This window comes from Pan troglodytes, chromosome 9 (genome assembly GCF_028858775.2).
Source record: "Pan troglodytes isolate AG18354 chromosome 9, NHGRI_mPanTro3-v2.0_pri, whole genome shotgun sequence".
NCBI classification, from domain to species: Eukaryota; Metazoa; Chordata; class Mammalia; order Primates; family Hominidae; genus Pan; species Pan troglodytes.
In genome coordinates, this window is record NC_072407.2 from 50,285,260 (window position 1) to 50,305,867 (window position 20,608).

At 52.9% G+C, this 20,608-nt stretch overlaps 1 protein-coding gene across 2 annotated transcripts in view; it reads left to right on the plus strand.

Moving 5' to 3' along the window:
• The first annotated feature begins 2,104 nt into the window (after nucleotides 1-2,104).
• CREB3L1 (cAMP responsive element binding protein 3 like 1) overlaps nucleotides 2,105-20,608 on the plus strand; it is a 43,734-nt gene continuing 25,230 nt past the window's right edge. Inside the window, exon 1 of one of the 2 annotated variants that reach the window (XM_508890.9) lies at nucleotides 2,105-2,719. In XM_508890.9, coding sequence (XP_508890.2) covers nucleotides 2,618-2,719 — 102 coding nt within the window. In that variant the 5' untranslated portion in view covers nucleotides 2,105-2,617. The remainder of the gene's footprint in view (nucleotides 2,720-20,608) is intronic. The other variant, XM_063784002.1, reaches the window with a different exon arrangement.

A 20,608-nucleotide genomic window follows, 5' to 3' on the forward strand; every position in this document is an offset into this window, starting at 1 on the left:
CTGCCTCTCAGACTCCGCAGAAGCTGCCGGAACCAGAATGTCTCCCCAGGATTATTTTCAATGGTTTCCTGGGGTGTTCACCTGGGTAAGAATAAGGAAAGAGAGGACACTCTAATCCTACTTATCTAAAACTATATAATCTTCCCCAATCACTTAAATGGTACCTGTGTCTCTAATTACAGAGCAGGCTGGGAGGAACACAGGCACAATTTCCAGCCAACCTCAGGCGGGGGGCCACTTTTTCTCCTCCTGGGGGCCTGTAGGGACTACAGCTTAGTAGCCAGGACTCCAGACACCTGCTGCTGGAGCTCACTCACGATAGCCTGGCCTGTTCACCCAGCCAGAGACCCCTCCCCTCCCCCTGAGAAGTATCAGCCACATCCCAGTGTTTGAATGGTCCCCATTTGGCCAGATGTGACGCATTTGGGGAAGACACCCATGGTCCCAGCACCCTAATTCTACCCGCCACTGTTGTGAAAGTGAATTGATTTCTTTTTGGCCCAGCCTTACTTCTCGGAGTTGCATGGCTGGTGAACTGGTCCCCAGAGCATGGGTTATAATCCTACTTTCTCAGGAGCAAATTCTCCAGGAGGCCTGGGAGCTAACAGTCATGTAACAGCCTGGAAGGTCAGAACTTCACTCTCCAGAACTATGTCAACTAGATCATAAGGTGGGGAAAAGCCACGTGCCTGCCTGCCTGCCAGGCAAGCAAACAACTGCTGTCTCAGCCTTGGTATGAGCCCTTCTCCCACCTGGTGCTGAGAGCAATTTTGGTGACATCCATGGCTTAGCTGCAATGACATCTCTACCTCTTAAAGGCCTTTGGTTCCTGAGCTAATTAAACGTCCCAGACAGGAAGGACATGCTTAATCTCATTAATAACTTCTGGTCAGGAAACAGTGTGCCCAGCCCTCTGAGGGAGCGCCTTTCTGAACCACCTCCATTTGTTCAGGTGCTTGGCGATTGCTATCAGCCCTTTCAAGAGATTAAGTTTGTACGCAGGAGCAAGCCACTTAGGTAATGGATCCCGGGGCCCTGGGAGTGTCTGGTGACTGTGGAGTGTGCAGCCAGCCAGCACCTTGGCTCATTCAGATTCCAGAACCACTGTTTTCCAACTTCCTGCTCTTCAGAACCATTAGGGGGTAGGGAGGGACTTGACTATCGAGGAGAAGAGGGGGACTCTCCTGTCTCTGGCTGTTCACCCAGCCCTTTCACACAGAGGGAAGCTGGGGACTGTCCTTGCCCTGAGGAGCCTCACAGCTCAGTGGGGTCACAGATACAAACAATGTGAGCAAATAAGGACAATACCACATTAGACTAGAAACAGTGGAGGTGAGCACATGATGCCCTGTGGGTGTATACCGTTGGTAACTGCTCCAGCCTGGGGGTTCAGGGAAGGCTTCCTGGAAGAAGAAACAGGTGAGATGAGAAATGAGAGTTACAAGCTGAAAATCGGCTGGGCATGGTGGCTCACACCTGTAATCCGAGCACTTCGGGAGGCCAAGGAGGCCGGATCACCTGAGGTTAGGAGTTCCAGAGGAGCCTGGCCAACATGGTGAAACCCCGTCCCTACTAAAAATACAAAAATTAGCTGGGCGTGGTGGGGCGCGCCTGTAATTCCAGGTGCTCAGGAGGCTGAGGCAGGAGAATCGTTTGAAACTGGGAGGCGGAGGTTGCAGTGAGCCGAGAACACACCATTGCACCCCAGCCCGGGCAAAAAGAGCGAAACTCCGTGTCAAAAAAATAGTAATAATAATAAATAAAATTTTTTAAAAGCTGAAAATCTCCCCCGTTGAGGGGAGATCTGTTGAGGGGACTGTGAAATGGAATTCCCTGACTGGGTTTGGTGCAGGCTTTAGTATAAGGCTGGAAGGATGGAAATAGCTCCCTCATCAATTTATGGGACAGTGGTTGGTGAAGCCTTAAAATGCCAATGTTCCAGGAACACTGTTATCGGTTCCAGGACTATTGTTGCTTTAAGCCCCCACCTTGAGCATTCAGAGAAGAGAGATTACTAAGACGAAGTTGCAGATGTCTCTTTAAAAAAGGAGAGAGGATTCTTCGAGCCACGCCCTCTTCTCATTAATATTAAATTATTGTGAATATTGATGTGGGGGCGTGGCGCCTTGGCCAGCTGGGCTAGCCAGCCAGGGGTTCCCAGTTTCACAGAGAGGAAAGTGACAGAAGCCGTGCGGAGGGAGACGCAGAGACAGAGGAGAGGCCGGCAGCCACCCAGTCTCGGGGGAGCGCTTAGCTCCCCCGCCCCGGCTCCTACCCTGTCCGGGGGGCTCCTGAAGCCCTCAGCCCCACCCCCGGGCTCCCCATGGAAGCCAGCTGTGCCCCAGGAGGAGCAGGAGGAGGTGGAGTCGGCTGAATGCCCACGGTGCGCCCGGGGCCCCTGAGCCCATCCCGCTCCTAGCCGCTGCCCTAAGGCCCCCGCGCCCCCCGCGCCCCCCACCCGGGGCCGCGCCGCCTCCGTCCGCCCCTCCCCCGGGGCTTCGCCCCGGACCTGCCCCCCGCCCGTTTGCCAGCGCTCAGGCAGGAGCTCTGGACTGGGCGCGCCGCCGCCCTGGAGTGAGGGAAGCCCAGTGGAAGGGGGTCCCGGGAGCCGGCCGCGATGGACGCCGTCTTGGAACCCTTCCAGGCCGACAGGCTGTTCCCCGGATCCAGCTTCCTGGACTTGGGGGATCTGAACGAGTCGGACTTCCTCAACAATGCGGTAAGATGAAGGGTCTCCGTTCCCGTTCCACCCCTCGGCACCCGTCCTCGCGGCGCGCCTGGGCCCCTAGAAGGACCCGACTACACATCACTGGGCAGGAGCCGGGGAGAGGGTTCAGCGCAGGGTCTCCAGGAGCGACATGTGTTTGGAGCTAAGCGCCCCTCCTGGGGGCTCAATCTTTGAATACACTGGCCTCCACCTTCTAGGGGGAAGGGGCCATCGAGGTATCGGGTCCGTCCGATCCTCGGATCTGAGCTCAAGAGACACCAATCCCGCCCTCCACCCACGTCTTCTAGCCGTCCCCAACCCACCCCAGGTTCCAGGACCAGACTGGGCGCAAAGTGGCAGCGCCCTTTCCTGCGCCTCCCTTGGGGCTTCGGTGGCTCATAGGCTGGATCTCCGCTGGGGGGCGCACCGGGGAACGTTCAGAGGGCCTGAGACCCGACCCCTCGGGGATCAGAGCCAGACCTGGGTTCTCAGCCAGGCCCAGAAATTTCAGGGTGCTACCCTGGCAGCCCCAGGGAATCAGGCCCAGAGACCCCCCACCCCCACCCCAGGGAGGGACCTGAGGCTGGGGGCTGGGAAGAGGCGGTCAGGGCAACATAGGGTGATGGCTCAGGAGGAGGGAGCCATTTCTCTCCATCTGCCTCTAGATCTCTGCTCTGTCCCTCTGTTCCTGGAGTCTGGCTGACTTTCTCCCTCTCCCTATGTCTTCTTGACTAGGTCCGACTGTGAGCTTGTCTTTCTCCTCTTTCTCACTCTTCCCCTCCCTCCCTAAGGAAACGTGGCTTCTCTCTCTTCTTCCCTCCCTCCCTCTCTCAGGCTCAGCCCTAAGGCCTTGATGGGGGAGGGGCATGGACTTAGAATGGGAGAAAATATTTGGGTTCAGAAGGGCCTGCCCAGATGAAATGTGGATTGTTTGGGGAGTCTAGTGGGAGCCCCCTCTTCAGTGAACCACCAGTTGCGTGTGCATGCCTGTTCACACACCACACACACACACACACACCCTGTGATCAAGCACTTGAGACTCTTTACCTGCTGACCTCTACCTCCCAGGACCAAGATAAACTTGGCCAGGCAAGAGTCAAGTCCTTAGAGGACTTGAGCATCTTGGACTTCCACCTAAACTGTCCCAGGCCACTAGATTGATGGTGAGGAACCAGGCCAAGGGACAGGAGCCGGAGTCAAGGAGGCATGGGGGCTGAGGTCTCCCTGTTCTCCATTAAGCAGCACATCCTGGTCACCCTGCGCTCTGAGGAAGGCCCCTGTCCCAGGCAGAGAGAGCATAATTCAGCAGACAAGACAAGGGTATAAGGGCAGAGGGCTTGCATTGACTGCAGAGAGACTTGGTTTCTAGTCCTGGCTCTGCTTCCCCTGTGAGCTTGGCCCCTACCACTGGCTCTCCTCCCTGAGCCTCAGTTTCTTTGTCTGTAAAATGGGGGAGAGGTTGGATCAGGTCTTCCTATAGATGGTTCTGGCACAGATCCCAGGAATAAAGCAGCAGGGATCGGGGGATCCACACCTCCTCTTGAAGCTGGTAAAAGACACTAGTCAGAGGGAAAGAGGTTTGTCAGAGCTCGGACCCTTGAAGTCAAGCAGGGCAGTAGAGCCCTGCAGTAAGCTTCCCTCGGCCCTTGGCAGCTCTGAGTTGGGCTTTCTTCTGAATGAACTCGGCCGCCCGCAGCCTCTTCCTGCTGCTCCATTCAGCCCTGCATCCCCAGCTGCTTATCTGGGCCTTGGTCCAGCACAGGAAAAGAGGCACGACCAGACAGTGGGATCCAGCACTAGGACACTGGGGAGGAAAAGCCCTGCTGGGGAGGCTCCTGATCTCGCACCTGGGCAGCGCCAGGAGAGGCAGCGGGAGAAGATGGGGTGCCTAAGGAAAGAGAGAAAGGACTCTTGGGCTGGGAATCAGGAGATTTAATTCTGTCTCTGTTTCTGCCACCAGCCAGCGGGACAATTCAGAAAAGTGACTTTTCTTTTCTTGTTTTTTTGTTTTGTTTTGTTTTGTTTTTGTTTTTTTCAGACGGAGTCTTGCTCTGTCGCCCAGGCTGGAGTGCAGTGGCGCGATCTCGGCTCACTGCAAGCTCCGCCTCCCGGGTTCACGCCATTCTCCTGTCTCAGCGTCCCGAGTAGCTGGGACTACAGGCACCTGCCACCATGCCCGGCTAATTTTTTTTATATTTTTAGTAGAGACGGGGTTTCACCGTGTTAGCCAGGATGGTCTTGATCTCCTGACCTCGTGATCCACCCGCCTCGGCCTCCCAAAGTGCTGGGATTACAGGCTTGAGCCACTGCGCCCGGCCAAAAGTGACTTTTCTTCTTCTGGGCTTTGACTTCCTCATCTGAAAAATGGGAATATTAGAACTATAGCATTACTGTAAGCATTTCGAGAGAAAATTAAAGTGAAGGTTATGTAGCACAATGCCTGGCATGTAACGTTCATCGTTGGCTTGATCCATAGAGACTGGATGGGCGTGATAGTGAGAATTGCTCAGCTACGAGTTGCTGTGTGAACATAGCAAGTCACTTTCCTTTTCTGGGGTCTCCATCTCCATATCCGAGGTTCCTTCCAGCTGAGATCCCATTCCAACCCTTCCCCCAACTTCTTCATTCTGCATGAGGATAGGAAAATGTTTCCAGGGTTAAGGATGGGTAGGGATGGCGTCTGTGTGCCTCCCAGCCTGGAAAATGGAGAGCAGAATATTCGCTATCCTCCTTAAAAATCCAGATACGGGCCATAAATCATGTGGAAATCATGTGTGCTCTCTTGCTCTGTGCAAAATGCAAAATGCATGCTCACCCTGAAAACAACTATGCAAGAAATACGCATGCACTTGGACAGACAGGAGAATGAGTACACAAAGTCAAGACAAGTGTGTTTGGAGGTGGCTGGGCTGCTTTATTTTTCTTTCTATGAGGATACCTTCATGTTGCTGCAATTCTGTTTATGAGATTCTCAGAGATCCTCAGAAGGGGGCTGCCCTTCCTGTCCCATCTGGGGGCATCTCCTCCCTGCCCCTCCCGCTCTCCCATGGTTTCTGATGTGGCCACCCTTGAGCCACTGTACTCTGTGGTCCTTCAGCCCCTTGGCCCGTATGAGAGAGAGGGTCTGGGCTCCAAGAACTGGGATAAAGGACCAGAGGGAGAGCAGGTCGTTTCTCCAGATGGAAACACTAGGTCTGTGTGCTGTCCCCTCCTTCCTCTGGCTAAGGGGAAGGGATGTCTGGCTTCTCTAGAGGGAACTGGCTTGGGATCCCAGAGAAGCCCCAGCTGGGAGGGTGTGGGGAGGAGAAGGAGGAGGAAGAAGAGGTCTGTTTTCTCAGAGGGGAGCAGCAGGAAGCTGCAAGGATGTTTGCCCAGCACACCCGTTTACTCCCTGCAGCTGGGGAGGCCAGGTGTGGGAGTGACGGGGACCCAGGGACCAGCCCAGCATTGCGGGGAGGCGGTGGGGGCTAAGGCTGATCGCTACTCCCCACACGCCTAGCCTGGCTTCTCCTGAGCTAACTGGGAAGCAGAGAGGCACCCCCACCCCCAGCCTTCGGGAGATTTAGGGAGATTAGAGAAGTATGTGTGTTTGGGTGTTCCTATGTCTGTGGGTGGGCCTTTAACAGTCCTTAAAAGGGGAGATTTGTGTGTGTTTCTGTTTAAGTTCTCACCAACAGGAAAGAGGACAGAAGTGCTAAGGCACTCTGGTCTCAGAGTGGAATCTGCTAGAAAAGATCTAATGAAAAACCTACTGGAGGAGCCCAAATCTCAGGGTGCCTATTCAGAAAGGAGACCTCTGATACCTACTCTATCAAAACATTAAGTTCGTTTTGAGCAGAGGTTTGGTTTGGGTTTTGCTTCCCCCGGTGTTGAGGGAACAGTTCCTTGAGTCAGGGGCTTGGTCTGTCTTGTTCACTGCTGTATCCCAGTGCCTAACAACCGTTGATGAATGAATAAATCGATGGATGGATGAATGAATGGATGGATGGATGAAGAAAAAGGGGCCCAAACCAGACCCCACATTCTTAGAGAAGAGGGAAAAGTGTCCTTAAGCCCATCTATTTGCAGCCATCGAGGTCCTGCAGAGCCTGCACTGTCTCTGGGGTCCAGGAAGGGCTCTCCATGGTTTTCAATGAGTTCTCATTACCTTGAGCCATCCCCCTACTGCACAGGCCTCTGCAGCCCCTGGTCTAGAATAGTCTACAGCTGGCTGACCCACAGGGGATTTGAACTTGTGGCTCAGGTCTCACTCTTGAGCACTGTCTCTAGGGCTTCCGTTTTCCCCAGTTTCTTCTTCAGATTGCTCTAGGACTCCTGGATCCATACTCACCCAATTTAAGACTAAGCCTTTCCAGCCCTGCCTCAGAGCCCTTGCACATGCTGTTCCTGTCATCTGGACTGCTTTTCCCCCAGTCTGTCCATCTCAGCCTTCTGATCCCAGCTCAAATATTGCCTCCTTAGGGAACGCTCCCTGACTACCTAAAGTGGGACCCCCCTGTTCTTTTCTGTTTTAGTCTTTTGATATCTTCTAGCCCTTAACCCAGTTTGCAATTATTTTAATGGCCTATTGTCTATTTCCTCCATGAGAAAGTAAGTTCCATAAGAGGAGAGTCCATATCAGTTTTGTGCATTGACATAAACCTAGCACAGTCACATGGGACAAAATAGATGCTCAATGTAGTAAAACTCTACAATAATGCAATAAATATGCCCAGTCAAAAATTTCCAATTATGTTCATTTGCGGTGGCTCATGCTTGTAATCTCAATGCTTTGGGAGACCAAGGTAGGAGGATTGCTTGAGCCCAGGAGTTCAAGACCAGTCTGGGCAACATAGGGAGACCTCGTCTCTACAAAAAATAAAAAAAAAAATGAGCCGGGCATGGTGGCATATGCCTGTGGTCCCAGCCACTTAGGAGGCTGAGGAGGGAGGATCACTTGGGCTGGGGAGGTTGGGACTGCAGTGAGCCATAATGGCATCACTGCACTCCAGCCTGGGCAACAAAGCCAGACCCTGTCTCTAAAAGTAATAATAATAATACAAATTTAAAAATAAATTTTCCAATTACATAAAATGTGGAGTAATATTTTTGTAGAATTAACGAAAAACAGTATTTTTCAGATGGTCTGTACTATCACAAAAAGCAGGAAAGTAAAAATTGTGACACCTTACTGCACAAAGCAGACCAAACAGAAAGAGTACCACAGGAGCATGAGGCAGTCACTTTTTTTTACCAGCCCCATAGAGAATGGAGTTTTGCTTACTTTTATTTGAGAAGGGGCTTGAGCATAGAACAGAAGTCAAGTTTGGGTCACATTGTAGTGAACTTTGCTCTATTTCAAGGACTTACTGTATTTGTAGAGAAAATTACTTTAGACTGGGGCAATCCTTGTAAGGGAAGGGAAAAATTGTTTTAAAAAAATCCCAGGCTGGATGTGGTGGCTCACACCTGTAATTCCAGTACTTTGGGAGGCGGAGGCAGGGGGATCACTTGAGGCCAAGAGTTTGAGACCAGCCTGGGCAACACAGAAAGACTCCATCTCTACAAAAAATAAAAAATAAATTATCCAGGCATGGTGGCACATACCTGAAGTCCTGGCTGCTTAGGAGACTGATGTGGGATGATCACTTGAGCCCAGGAGTTCAAGGCTGCAGTGAGCTATTATCACGCCACTGCACTCCAGCCTGGGCAACAGAGCAAGACCCAAAAAATCAGATATAAGTGTTCAAGAGGTGTACTTATGATTCCTGAAGGGATCCTGGGGTTTTCAGGATCCTGGACTGGCCAGCCCTTAGGGTGATGGGGATGCTGGGTCCCACAGAAGTGCTGTCTGTGCCCCGATATGTTGTGAGGTCCCTCCGGCTTCCCTGGACCAGCTGGGAATTCACTTGCTCATTCATTAATACACATGTCCATTCCTTCAGCAACTGGGCACTGAAGGAACATCTATGCCGGTGCCAGGGTAACCCAGATGAAGAAAACACACTTGACCCTCCAGTCAATCACGGACGAATGAGAGAGACAGAGAGGGAAATAGGCAGTATCAACACCATGGTGGGCGCCATGATGGAGCAGAGCATGGCAGGAGGCTGAGCCAGGCTACAGGTCATGAAAGCTTTCTCAGAAGGTGATCTCTGCACATGCTGCCCCAATTTCCCTCTTCCTTAGTGGCAAAGGAGTTATTAGAAGGCATTTCTGGCCAGGCATGGTAGCTCATGCCCATAATACCAACACTTTGGGAGGCTGAGGCAGGTGGATCACCTGAGTTCAGGTGAGACCAGCCTGACCAACATGGTGAAACCCCATCTCTACTAAAAATACCAAAAAAATTAGCCAGGCATGGTGGCATGTGCCTGTAATCCCAGCTACTTGGGAGGCTGAGCCAGGAGAATCGCTTGAACCCAGGAGGTGGAGATTGCAGTGAGCCAAGATCGCACCATTGCACTCCAGCCTGGGCAACAAGGGCAAAACTCCATCTCCAAAAAAAAAAAAAAAAGGCATTTCCACAGGGACTGGGGCCATGTTCCTTTTACTGAACACGTATAGGCATTATTATCCATTGTGCACTCTGCTCAAGGGCAGGAGTCCTATGGAGAGTCAAAGAGGGGAGCAAGAAGAAGCTACAAGCAAGTTCTCTCATTGTTCTAGTTTGAGATTTCCCCTCTAGAGCAAGGAAAATTCAGGATCTTTGATATCACAGGGTCCCTGTCTTCATCCTCACCCACTCCCATCCTTAGGGCACCTTGGATGCCTAGAGCTTTATGGGCAAAACCAGATCCCCTGAATAAGCTCCCACATCCCATTTCACACCCTATCAGATTCACCCCCAGGATGCTGTTCCCCAGCCCTTCTGGGGACTTGGATCTTTGCTCTCTGCAGCTCCCAGAACTCCTCAGGAGACTCTGTTTCTGTCTGCCCTGGCCTGGCCTGGCTACTGCACCAGGAGAGGGGAGCATAAAGGACATCCCTGTTTTGTGTCTTCTCCCTGTATCATGTGCCTCGTGCGAGTCCTGGTACCGAGGCCCTCCTGGAGCATCTCTCTCTGGAACCTGGCTTGCCCTTGAACCTCCCTCAAGAAACCAGCTCCAGATGCTGGAGAACAGGCTGTTTCTCTGGAAGTCTCAGCACTCCTGGGGGCAGGATGGAGGAGGAATATTTGGGTGGAGTTAAGTCAAGACTGTGAGCTGGAACTCTGTGTAACCCTCTTGAGCAGCCCTGGGGAAGCCAGACTGAATGGCAGGACCCTGGACCAGGATTGGGGAATGTGTGGGGGTGGGATTGTCTGGTTCAGGAGAAGCTGGGAGAGGCAGGAAATGCCCCAGGACTCTGACCCTCAGAGGAAATATGTCAAAGGTATTGATTTCTTTGGAATGTCAAAGATCTTGATCCCCACCACCTAGACACACCATATTGTCTACAAGGCCAGTTTGATAGCTGGAGCAACCATGGGCTTCCCTGCCGCCGGGTTCAGTGTGCCTCCTCCCCTAATTCCCCTGGGACAGAGCCTTCACTGCCGCTTCCTTGGCCGTTGGCTCGTGGCTCGTGGCCCAGAAGCCACTTCACCCATCACAGAGAGTTTGACACATCTGGGCTGGGATGTGCGGTCCGACATAACAGCTGGACAGCAGCAGCCACTGGCTCCTCCTCCCCTTCCAAAAGAATAACAAAAATGAAAGTAGCGATGGAGTGAGGCAGGCTCTTCAGGCCTTCATGGAGAGCCAGGAGGCGGGTTTCAGGCAGTGATTGACGGGGGCTCGCTTTGGAGGCAGACAGGTCTGAGCCTTTGCCCATGGGTTCCCCTCCACCCGGGATACACTCACCCTTCTTTACTTCATTTCCCTCACTTGCTGTGTGACCCTGGGCAAATCACTTTCCCTTTCTGGGCCTTGGCCTCCTCATTTCTGAACTAAACTGAGGGCTCCTTGAGAGCAGGGTGTGTCAGTCAATTATTTGTGGCTATTCCCTAGGTACAGCTATAATGACTGAGTGCTCAGGAAATGTTTATTTATTGGATGGATGGAAGGAAGGCAGGATGGAGTAGGGTGGGGACGATAGAGGAATGAATAGGTGGGTGGATAGATAGTAAAAGAAAGGACACTTCTACACTTCCAGCTTTGATGGCCCTCTTTTTTAAAGTAGATTGCTTCATTCGTTCACTCATTTGATTACTCAAATCGTGAATGTTAGCATAAATGCCATCTCTCCCTTTCACTTTATCATCATGGCCTTTTCTATTATGATATCTTGTGCACTGGAAGAATATATAGACTGTATATCTATCAGTTATAAAGTATAATAAAATTAATACATGGAAACTTACCCAGCTTAAGAATCAGACTCAGGGCCGGGCATGGTGGCTCATGCCTGTAATCCCAGCACTTTGGGAGGCTGAGGCGGGTCAGTAGTTTGAGACCAGCCTGGCCAACATGGTGAAACCCCGTCTCTACTAAAAATACAAAAATTAGCCAGGCGTGGTGGCGGGAGCCTGTAATCCCAGCTACTCAGAAGGCTGAGGCAGGAGAACTGCTTGAACCCAGGAGGCGGAGGTTGCAGTGAGCCGAGATTGAACCACTGCACTCCAGCCTGGGCAACAGAACAAGACTCTGTCTCAAAAAACAAACAGACAAACAAACAAAAAAAGAAAAAGAAAGAAAGAAGAAAGAAAAAGAAAAGAAAACAGACTCGGTTCTGAATATCTTGGTCTCTCAAAGCTGCATGAGTTTGGGACAGAGGTGAGCTGTAGATCCTGAATCCACCCCACTCTGGGGAGATTTTAAACAGGAAAGTCCCAAGACTTCCCAGGTGTGTACTCCCAGGCTCAACGTGTGCAGACAGTGGGTCCGCAGGTCAGATGGCAGATGATGAGGCAAGTGCTGGGGAGGTGATCCTTGCCTGAGGCGGGACGTCTTCAGCACTGCTTAGACCTGGGGCCTCCCACTTGTCACCTGTGTGAGCTTGGGCAGGTGCTTTAACCTCTCCAAGCTTATTTTCCTCATCCAAAAGTAGGGTTCATGGTAAAACATAGGGTTCTTAAGAGAATTCCATTAGAAATTCTTGCAGAGGGCCTGGTACACCATAAACCCTCTATAAACAATAGTTGCCACTGCTGTTTTTATTGTTTTGGTTTTTAAATATTTTTTTGAGACAGTGTCTCACTCTGTTGCCCAGGCTGGAGTGTAGTGGCACAAACACAGTTCACTGCAGCCTCAACCTCCCGGACTCAAGTGATCCTCTCACCTCAAACCCCTGAGTAGCTAGGACTACAGGCACATACCACCAGGTCTGGCTAATTTTTTGTATTTTTTGTAAAGATTTTTTTTGCCATGTTGCCCAGGCTGGTCTTGAACTCCTGAGCTCAAGCGATCCTCCCTCCTTGGCTCCCAAAGTGCTAAGATTACAGGCATAAGTCACCACACCTGGACAATTTTTAATTTTTGTGGGTACATAGTAGGTTAGATATTTATGGGGCACATGAGATATTTTGGTACAGGCATGTAATACATAATAATCACATCATGGGACAGGTGCGGTGGTTCACGCCTGTAATCCTAGCACTTTGGGAGGCCGAGGCGGGTGGATCACAAGGTCAGGAGTTTGAGAACAGCCTGACCAACATGGTGAAACCACATCTCTACTAAAAATACAAAAATTAGCCAGGCGTGTTGGTGTGCACCTGTAATCCCAGCTACTCAGGAGGCTGAGACAGGAGAATTGCTTGAACCCAGGAGGTGGAGGTTGCAGTAAGCCGAGATCACGCCACTAAACTCCAGCCTGAGCAACAGACTGAGATTCTGTCTTAAAAAAAAAAAAATCACGTCATGGAGAATGGGGTATCCATCCCCTCGGGCATTTATCCTTTGTGTTACAAACAATCCAATTACACTCTTTTTTTTATTTTATTTATTTATTTATTCATTTATTTTTGAGATGGAGTCTCGCTCTGTTGCCCAGGCTGGAAATGCAGTGGCACGACCTCCACTCACTGCAGCCTCCGCCTCCCAGGTTCAAGCAATTCTCTGCCTCAGTCTCCCGAGTAGCTGGGATTACAGGCATACGCCACGACACCTGGCTGATTTTTGTATTTTTAGCAGAGATGGGGTTTTGTTATGTTGGCCAGGCTGGTCTCAAACTCCTGGCCTCAAGTGATCCGCCCGCCTCAGTCTCCCGAAGTGCTGGGATTATAGGCATGAGCCACCGCACACGGCCCTCTTAGTTACTTTAAAATTAAGTTATAATTGACTATGGTCCCCCTTGCTGTTTTTATTTTGATTGTTGCTGTCATTGCTTAAAAGGAAGGCCCATGGCATTTGACAGCCCTCGCAGGAATATCCCACCTTGTCCAGCCCTGCAGAGCCCTGATCACGGGGATTTTATTTTTCTGTCTCAACTCTCTGGAGATGGAAGGCTCTTTCCTTTGGGTAAAGCCAAAAAGCCCCAGGCCACTTCTCAGGGCTCTTTCTGGGCAGCAGGAGAGGGATGGCCAGGAAAGGAGCAAAACCGGATCCCCAGGATGAACCCAGTGTGTGGAGTGGGGGCCCATATTTTGTATCTGGCCCTGGACTAGGTGCTGCAATGGGGCAGCAGGATCATTCTTTCAGCAACCAGTGTTGTTGTGGGTGCTTAAGAGCGTGGGTTCTGCAATCAGAGCTTGGGTTCAAATCCCCGCTTGACCACTTGCTAACTGAATGAACCTGGGCAAGCTGCTTAACTACTCTGAGCCTCAGCGTCTCATCCATAAAGTGAGGGTACTAAGAGGACCCACTTTATCCTTTGAAGCTTAAATGAGATACTACATGCAGGAAGTTAGAGCAGTGCCTGGTACATAAATATTCGCTGTTATTATATTATGATCATTACCATTAGGCAGAGTATATGCTGGGCCCTGTTTGAGGCTCTGCAGAGGGTTCAAGGATGAAATCCGGCCGGGCGCGGTGGCTCACGCCTGTAATCCCAGCACTTTGGGAGGCTGAGGCAGGCGGATCACTTGAGGTCAGGAGTTCAAGACCAACCTGGACAACACAGTGAAACCCCGTCTCTACCAAAAAATACAAAAATTAGCCAGACATGGTGGTCCATTCCTGTAGTCCCAGCTACTTGAGAGGCTGCACTCCAGCCTGGGCAACAGAGTGAGACCCCGTCTCCAAAACAAAAAAGATGAAACCTGTCCTTGATCTACCCGAAAGAAGGGTAACGTTTAGAAGGACAGTTGGATCCCATTGTGTGTAATTAGAGTTCAGGGCATGACATTAACCAATGACCTAACAGTCTGTAAGTGCTGTGGTAGAACAGAGAGGGAGATGACTCTTCAAGCTTGGTGATCAGGGAAGGCTTCTTGGAGGAAGCAGCATTTGAGTTGGCCCCTTAAAGGATAGGAAGAGTTAGAATGAGGAGATAAAGGACAAAACACTGCAGGCACCAGGAGAGGTATAAGCAAAGGTCCTACAGCCATGGGGACCACAGCAGGTTTAAGGAGCTGGGAATGGTCCATCCAACTAGCCTGGAGAGGAGAGAAAATGAGGGGGCTCCAGCTCTAGTGGTAAGTTGGGATCAGTTTCTGACAGTCCTTGAGTATCATGCTGAGGAGCTGGGAGTTTTTCAGCAGGCAGGAGGGAGCCAACGATAGTTCTGGGTTGCACCAGGTGATGGTCACCAGCTCCTCTGAAGGGTCTCAGTGCTAGGAGGCCTGCAGTCCATCAGGCGGATCTCAGCTGTCAGCCTGTCTGGGTGATCAGGGACTCTCCCCCAGAGGGAACAGAGTTGTGAGACCTCCCTGAGCCCAGGACAGTAGCTGACTCCAGGTCCCTTCTCTCCTCTGATTTCTACTATTCAGTGCCCTGATGTGACTCTCGCACTGGGCCAGGAGTACCAGTTCCCTTCTGGCTCCTTCACCCCCAGCACTGAGAGCCAGGCTGGCCTGGGGAGGCCCAAGGCAACTCCGCCCTTGCAAAGGGACAGGCTGTTCCTCTTTGGGGCTGGGAGCTCCAGCCTGAACCATGTCCTGGCTCCTGGCCCAACACCAGGACCCTAACAAGGTTCCCCCATCTCCTCCAATACTTCAGGACCCTCCACTATCAAAGCACGTCTCTATGAACCCCAGGGGCCTAGGAGGGTCTGAACCCTCCTCCTGAGCCCAGCCCAGCCTGGCACACCAGCTCCTTGACCCTCCTACCCATTGGCTGGGACAAGATGCCCAGAGCCCCACTCACCATCCTTCCAGCCCTGCCCTCTGCCGCCCCAAGGCCTTCACCCCTTTCTCTCCAGGGCTGCAAATCACTTCCACATTTGGGATCTGGCATGCACTATCTGCTTGGAACTCTCTCCTCCCAGTTAGCTCCCATCTCTTTCCACCCCACAAGTTCAGCCCCTGGGGTCTGCAGGAGGGGAAGGGCTCCTGCCTCTGACAATCCCTTCAGAGGACTAAGAGGGAGCCTGACTGTGGCACGGTGCCAGAGGGACAGTGGACAGGAGGCCTCCCAGAGAGAGATGAAAGAGGAGGAGCCAAGGGGGTGGGCGGAGGCAGAGCTTGAGCAAGCAAGGGGATGAGGGGTTGGGGGTGGGGAGGCAAGGAAGGTGGTAGTTCCCAGCTCAGCACATTCCTGAGACATCTGGATGCACTGGAAGGGCCCCAGCTGGCCTGCATGACTGTGGCTCTAGCTTCTCTGCTCTGTGATGTCAGGACCCAGCACTCCCCGCTCCCCTCAGAGTCCCACTGGCCTGGGGGCCACTTGGGGCTGAGTACTGGGGTCTCTTCCCCAGACCCCTGACCCTCAGTGAGCAAGAAAGAGGCCCCTGGGGCAATGGAGGAAATGCTTGCCACAGAGGTGGGCCAGGGTATGGTGGCAGGAGGGAGGCACTGAAGACCCAGTGGTTTGCCCATCCGACTGACTCAAGGAAAATGTGCCTTTGGGCTGGTGCCAGTCCTTCTCTTCTCCTTGGAAGGGAGATAGAGACAAATGAATGACTCTGGAAACGGCTGCTTACCTTGGGCTGTGTGACCCCAGGCAAGTGCACTCCCATCCCCAGCTCTCGGTTTTCTTCATCTGTAATAATAACAGCTACATTTAATGAGAGCCTTCCTCCTATATGTCCTGCATTATATAAAGCACTTCGCAATTGTTGTCTCATTTAATCCTCACAGCAACCTGGTGGGGTGGATATGAACGTTCCCATTTTATACTCAGGACTGAGGCTTAGAGAGGTTAAGTAACTTGTCCAAAGCCTGCACAGTGTATAGCAGAACCAGGATTAGAACCAGGTCCGTCTGACTCCCTTGCTCATAACCATTGAACTGCTTTGCCTCTTCACATAAGAGGGGGTGGACCTAATGATGCCAAAATTCCTTTCAGTTCGAAAATTGTAATGATTTCTTTTGGCCGTTGCAGGGCTCTTCAAGAAGGGCAAGGGCAAGCATTAGTCACCTACTGGGTGGGGGAAGGAAGGCAGAGACAGCTGGCTTTGAAGCATCGGGTGGGTCAAGAGTCTTTGGAGGTCCCCTCCCTTGGAGGCCCAGAGAGCTCCAGACCCCAGGGATTGGAGTCAATAGCCTAATCCCCAGCTGAGCCCAGGGGTCCCACACCTTCCCTGAAAGAAGGGAGTAAATAAGGAGAGAGAATACCACTCCTTCCAAAAATAAAACCTGAGGACAACTCAGACAGGCCAGGACCGCTGAGGATGTCAGAGGCTGAATGCTGAGTACACTGAGGAGAGGGGAGAGGCCAAGGGAATTCCAGCCAGAGTGAGGTGGTAGGCTCCAGGCGAGGAGGGCCTTCCAGCTGGCCAGGGGCCGAGAGAGCAGCCCTGGCGGGTTGGCCACTGTGTTCTGTTTATACCCTTAGGCCTGACAGGGTCTGGGGGGACAGCAATTCCAGCACTGAATGGAGTCTGTGCTTCCCAGGTACCTGGTCTGGCTGGGGCTTAAGAACAGAAAGGCTTAGGGAAGGAAGAACAACCCGGAGAATGGGTACAGCGGCCCCACTAGGGAGGAGCCGAGGGAAGGGGTCCAAACACATGGAAACTCTGCCTGGAGCAGAAGCAAGCTGGCATCAGAGCAAGATTCGGGACGGTCATTCCTGGAGGCTCTCTGCTACAGAAAAAAGGGCCTGAGTCCATAAGCTCTCTGACACACTCCTTCATTCACACACTCATCCAGTCAGTCAGTCACTCAGTGAATGCCTGAGCATCCACTGTGTGCGGGGACCAATGCTAGGCTTTGCAGATTCAAACGAGAATTGGACACAGCAAGACATATAGGCAATACGGCTGGATCATTTGAAGCTACACCAAGGAACCTGTACTCTATCCTAAGGGTAGTAGGGAGCCATGATTCACTGATGATGAGTATAAGTTCCTCATCAATGGAGCAGAGAAATGACATAGGACTTCTAAGTTTTAGAAGATCCCGTTTTTTAGAGACAGGGTCTTGCTCTGTTGCCCTGGCTGGAGTGTAGTGGTGTAATCATAGCTCAGTGCAGCCTCAAACTCCTGGGCTCAAGTAATCCTCCTTCAGCCTCCTGAGTGACTGGGATTACCCACCACACCTGGCTAATATTTTTAAATTTTTTTTTTTTAGAGATGGGATCTCGCTATGTTGCCCAGGCTGGTCTCAAACTCTTGGCCTCAAGCAATCTTCCCACCTTGGCCTTCCAAAGTGCTAGGATTACAAGTGTGAGCCCCCTTGAGTGGCCTAGAAGATCTCTCTTCATGTAAGGTGGAGAATGCTCTGGAGAGGGATCAGAGTTCGAGACTTGGACTTACCCTTCATTGTCACACCATTGGTCAGAAAGCCTTTTGAGAGCAGGAACTGGATCTTGTTCATCTCTGTATCCACAAAGCTGGGCACCCAGTAGGTGCTGAGTAAATACTGAACAAATGCATGAATGATGAATAAATGAATGTGACTAGATGCCCTTATTCTCCAGAGGCCCCTGCGCCAACCCCGGCACTCGGTTTCCGGTGTCCTAAGCTGTCCTGCAGGGATCCCCTGGCCGCTGCCTATAGACCAGCATCTCCAGCAACCAGACCATGGGCTGCTGTGCCCTCGGAGGTGCCAGACACAGCTAATCCCAGCCCTGGGCGGCGGCACTCGCTGCCATCGCTTCCTCCTGCCCAGACAGTGCCTGGTGCCCACCCCAGGGTTGGACCACAGCGCATGGGCTGCCTGGTAAGAAGATGCCAGGGGCTGGCTGGGAAACTGAGGAAGCTATGGCCTGACCAGGACAAGGTTACCAGTGTCAGGAGGGGCAATGGAAGGGCCAGACTAACAGGGCTAGGGGGCTGCAGAGAATATACACCCTCCCCAGGACTCTGCTCTGCCTTGAAGTAGCCCGCGGCTGGCGCCAGCCTGCTGATTCCTCTCTCCTTCCTTTCTCCAGCACACACTGGCAAAGAAAAGCTCAGTCCCCATGTTGGCACTTTCTTCAGTCCCAGCCCTCAGTGTCCCAGCCCCATGCAAGCCCGGGGCTCCCAAATCTCCCTCACTGGTGTTCACATGACTCAGTCATCTCAGGCACTGAGATGCTGGCTTGGCAGCCAACATTTAGTTCTGTGGTCATGTGAGATGGTGTGTGTGTGACAGCGAGTATGCGTGACCATGTCTGTGTGATCCTGTGTCTGAGGTGACTTCGCATGTGTGTGAGCGTAGGGGTGTGAATCACTGTTTGATCACATCTGATGAGTGTGTCTTGTTGAGTTTGTGTTCATACCTGACAGCGTCAGCCTATGTGACTCTGTGAGGGTATCTGTATGTGTGATAGCGCCTGTACAAGGCTGCACATGGAACTGGCTGAATGTGTCGATGGGTGTACTTTTCACTATGTGGTGTCAGAGAGGTGGTGTTTCCCTGTGTACAAAGGAACCCCTCAGCCCACATCTGTGTAGCATGTGCACATGCATGCGTGCACACACACACAGAAGTATTTCTGCTTATTTGGACTTGGGATCTGTAGTGACCAGTTCGGTAGGGGGAAAATATGAAACTTCAGCAGCCGCCTTCCCTAGGCCTATGGGGACTGGGGGCTGAGAGTGAGGTCGGGTGTCGGAACAACGTGCTCCCTTAACCCCCATACTCTGCCAGGAAGACTCAGGGAGGGACTGGCTCCAGGGACCAGGAGAACTGGTTTCACACCATCCAGTCCCCAAAAGGCCAGGGCAGAGGAAAAAGGCCCATGTTCTGAAGACTAATTCACTTTTCTAGGCCCCTGTCAACCGCGCTTCCATAAAGACACAGACCGTAATGGATGAGGAAACCGAGGCCAGGAGAGGAGACACCTGCCACTGCCCAGGTCTCAGAGCAGACCTGGGTCTTGAATTAGGGCCTCCTGAGTTTCAGTTCAGTGCGTTTTCTCCTTCACAGGGTGGCTTTAGCTCTGGGAAGGCAAGGCCTGGGTCTCTTAGGAACCCCAACTACTGGATGGCAATGCTTAAGGACAGGGTGGGTCTGCTGACAACTGGGTACTCAAGGGGCCCACCTCCTCTCCCTGCTCTCACCACTCCCCGCCCCCTAGGCACAGCAGTGACTCAGACTGAAGGCCCTTCAGCTTGAAATGGGGACAATTTTCTAGTGACCACGAGGCAAGTAACCGTCCGGGAATGCATGGGTCAGTGTGTGTTGGGGTGTGGGGGGGTCTGTGGGCCCCAGCCTGCGGGGGGAAAGAAAGGGGGAAATGTGAGAGGCCTCTCCTCCCATCTCTCCCTAGCTCTCACTCTCTCGGAAGGAATGTCCGGGCTCAGGATTCCCCCCCACCCCTTATCCCACAGCTCAGCCTGGACCCGCTCCGGTCTCCTCCCTCCTTTCCCCAAGCACAGACTGAACCAGCCTGGGCCGGGGGAGGGGCAGAAGTTAGGAGTGGGGGTGCAGGCGCCAAGGAGCCAGGGACCTGAGGGAAGAGGGCGCGCTGAGGCTGCTTCTGGTCAGGGAAACCATTCTACACCGACCCCAGCAGGCAGCTGCGCCCCCAGAGCTTTACCCTGTCTCTGCACTGACCTTGGGGAAGGAATTTAGGGAGGGGGGAAAACAAGGCTAGAGCTGGTACCATTACTGCCCCGGGAGAGTCCCCTCTGCCGCCACCAGAGACAGCCACCAAAGCGCCCCACAGTAGGACGATTCGAGATGGAGCTGCAAGGGGATTTAAGGCCCGGCTCGCCCTTTGAGTCGGGGTCGTCGGGGAGTCCCTCGGTCTCCACTTCCCCTGCGGGGGTGGGGGCGGGGCCGCGCTACTGATGAGGGGTTTAGGACACTGTGAGACGGCCAGGCCATTTCTGCCTCGGCCCCAGACGCAGAAGGGGTCCCATGCAGGCCCGAGCCAGTGCACCCTGCGCTCCCTCAGCCGCGGGCCGTCGGCGCAGGCCGGGACCCTCCTCCGCGCGAGCCCTGCACTCCTCCGGTGCCCTCCACGCCGCCACCGGCTGCTGCTCGCAGCCTCCCGCCATTGGCCAGGAGCTCTGCGGCTCCCACCAATGAGCAGGCCGGATTCCGGCGAGGGGCGGCCCCGGGTGTTCCCGGGTTAACCCTTTGTGGGCCGCTCCAGGACGGCGGCACCCGGATCCTTCTCTAAAATTTAAAGGGCGGGCGGCTGAGGCCGGGCTCCAAGAGAGGGTGCAGCCGAGAAGAGGGGTACGCAGGTCTGCAAGCGGGAGAGCTCGGGAACCTCTCCTCCAAGGGAGGGAAGCCGGCGCCGGCTGCGCGTGACAGCCGAGAAGGAGCTTTTATTGGCACGACTATAGGAAAAAGTCTTTAACGAGGAGGGAAACAAATCATAATATTTCCTTCTCCGGCTTCCCACCCCCGTTGCCTGGAAAGGCACCCCTGTAGGACGCTCACCCCCTGCAGAACCCTGTCGCCCTCAGAGCGTTGACACATGGCTCCCCTGAAGTTCGTGGACTCCTGGCCACCGACCCCTTCCT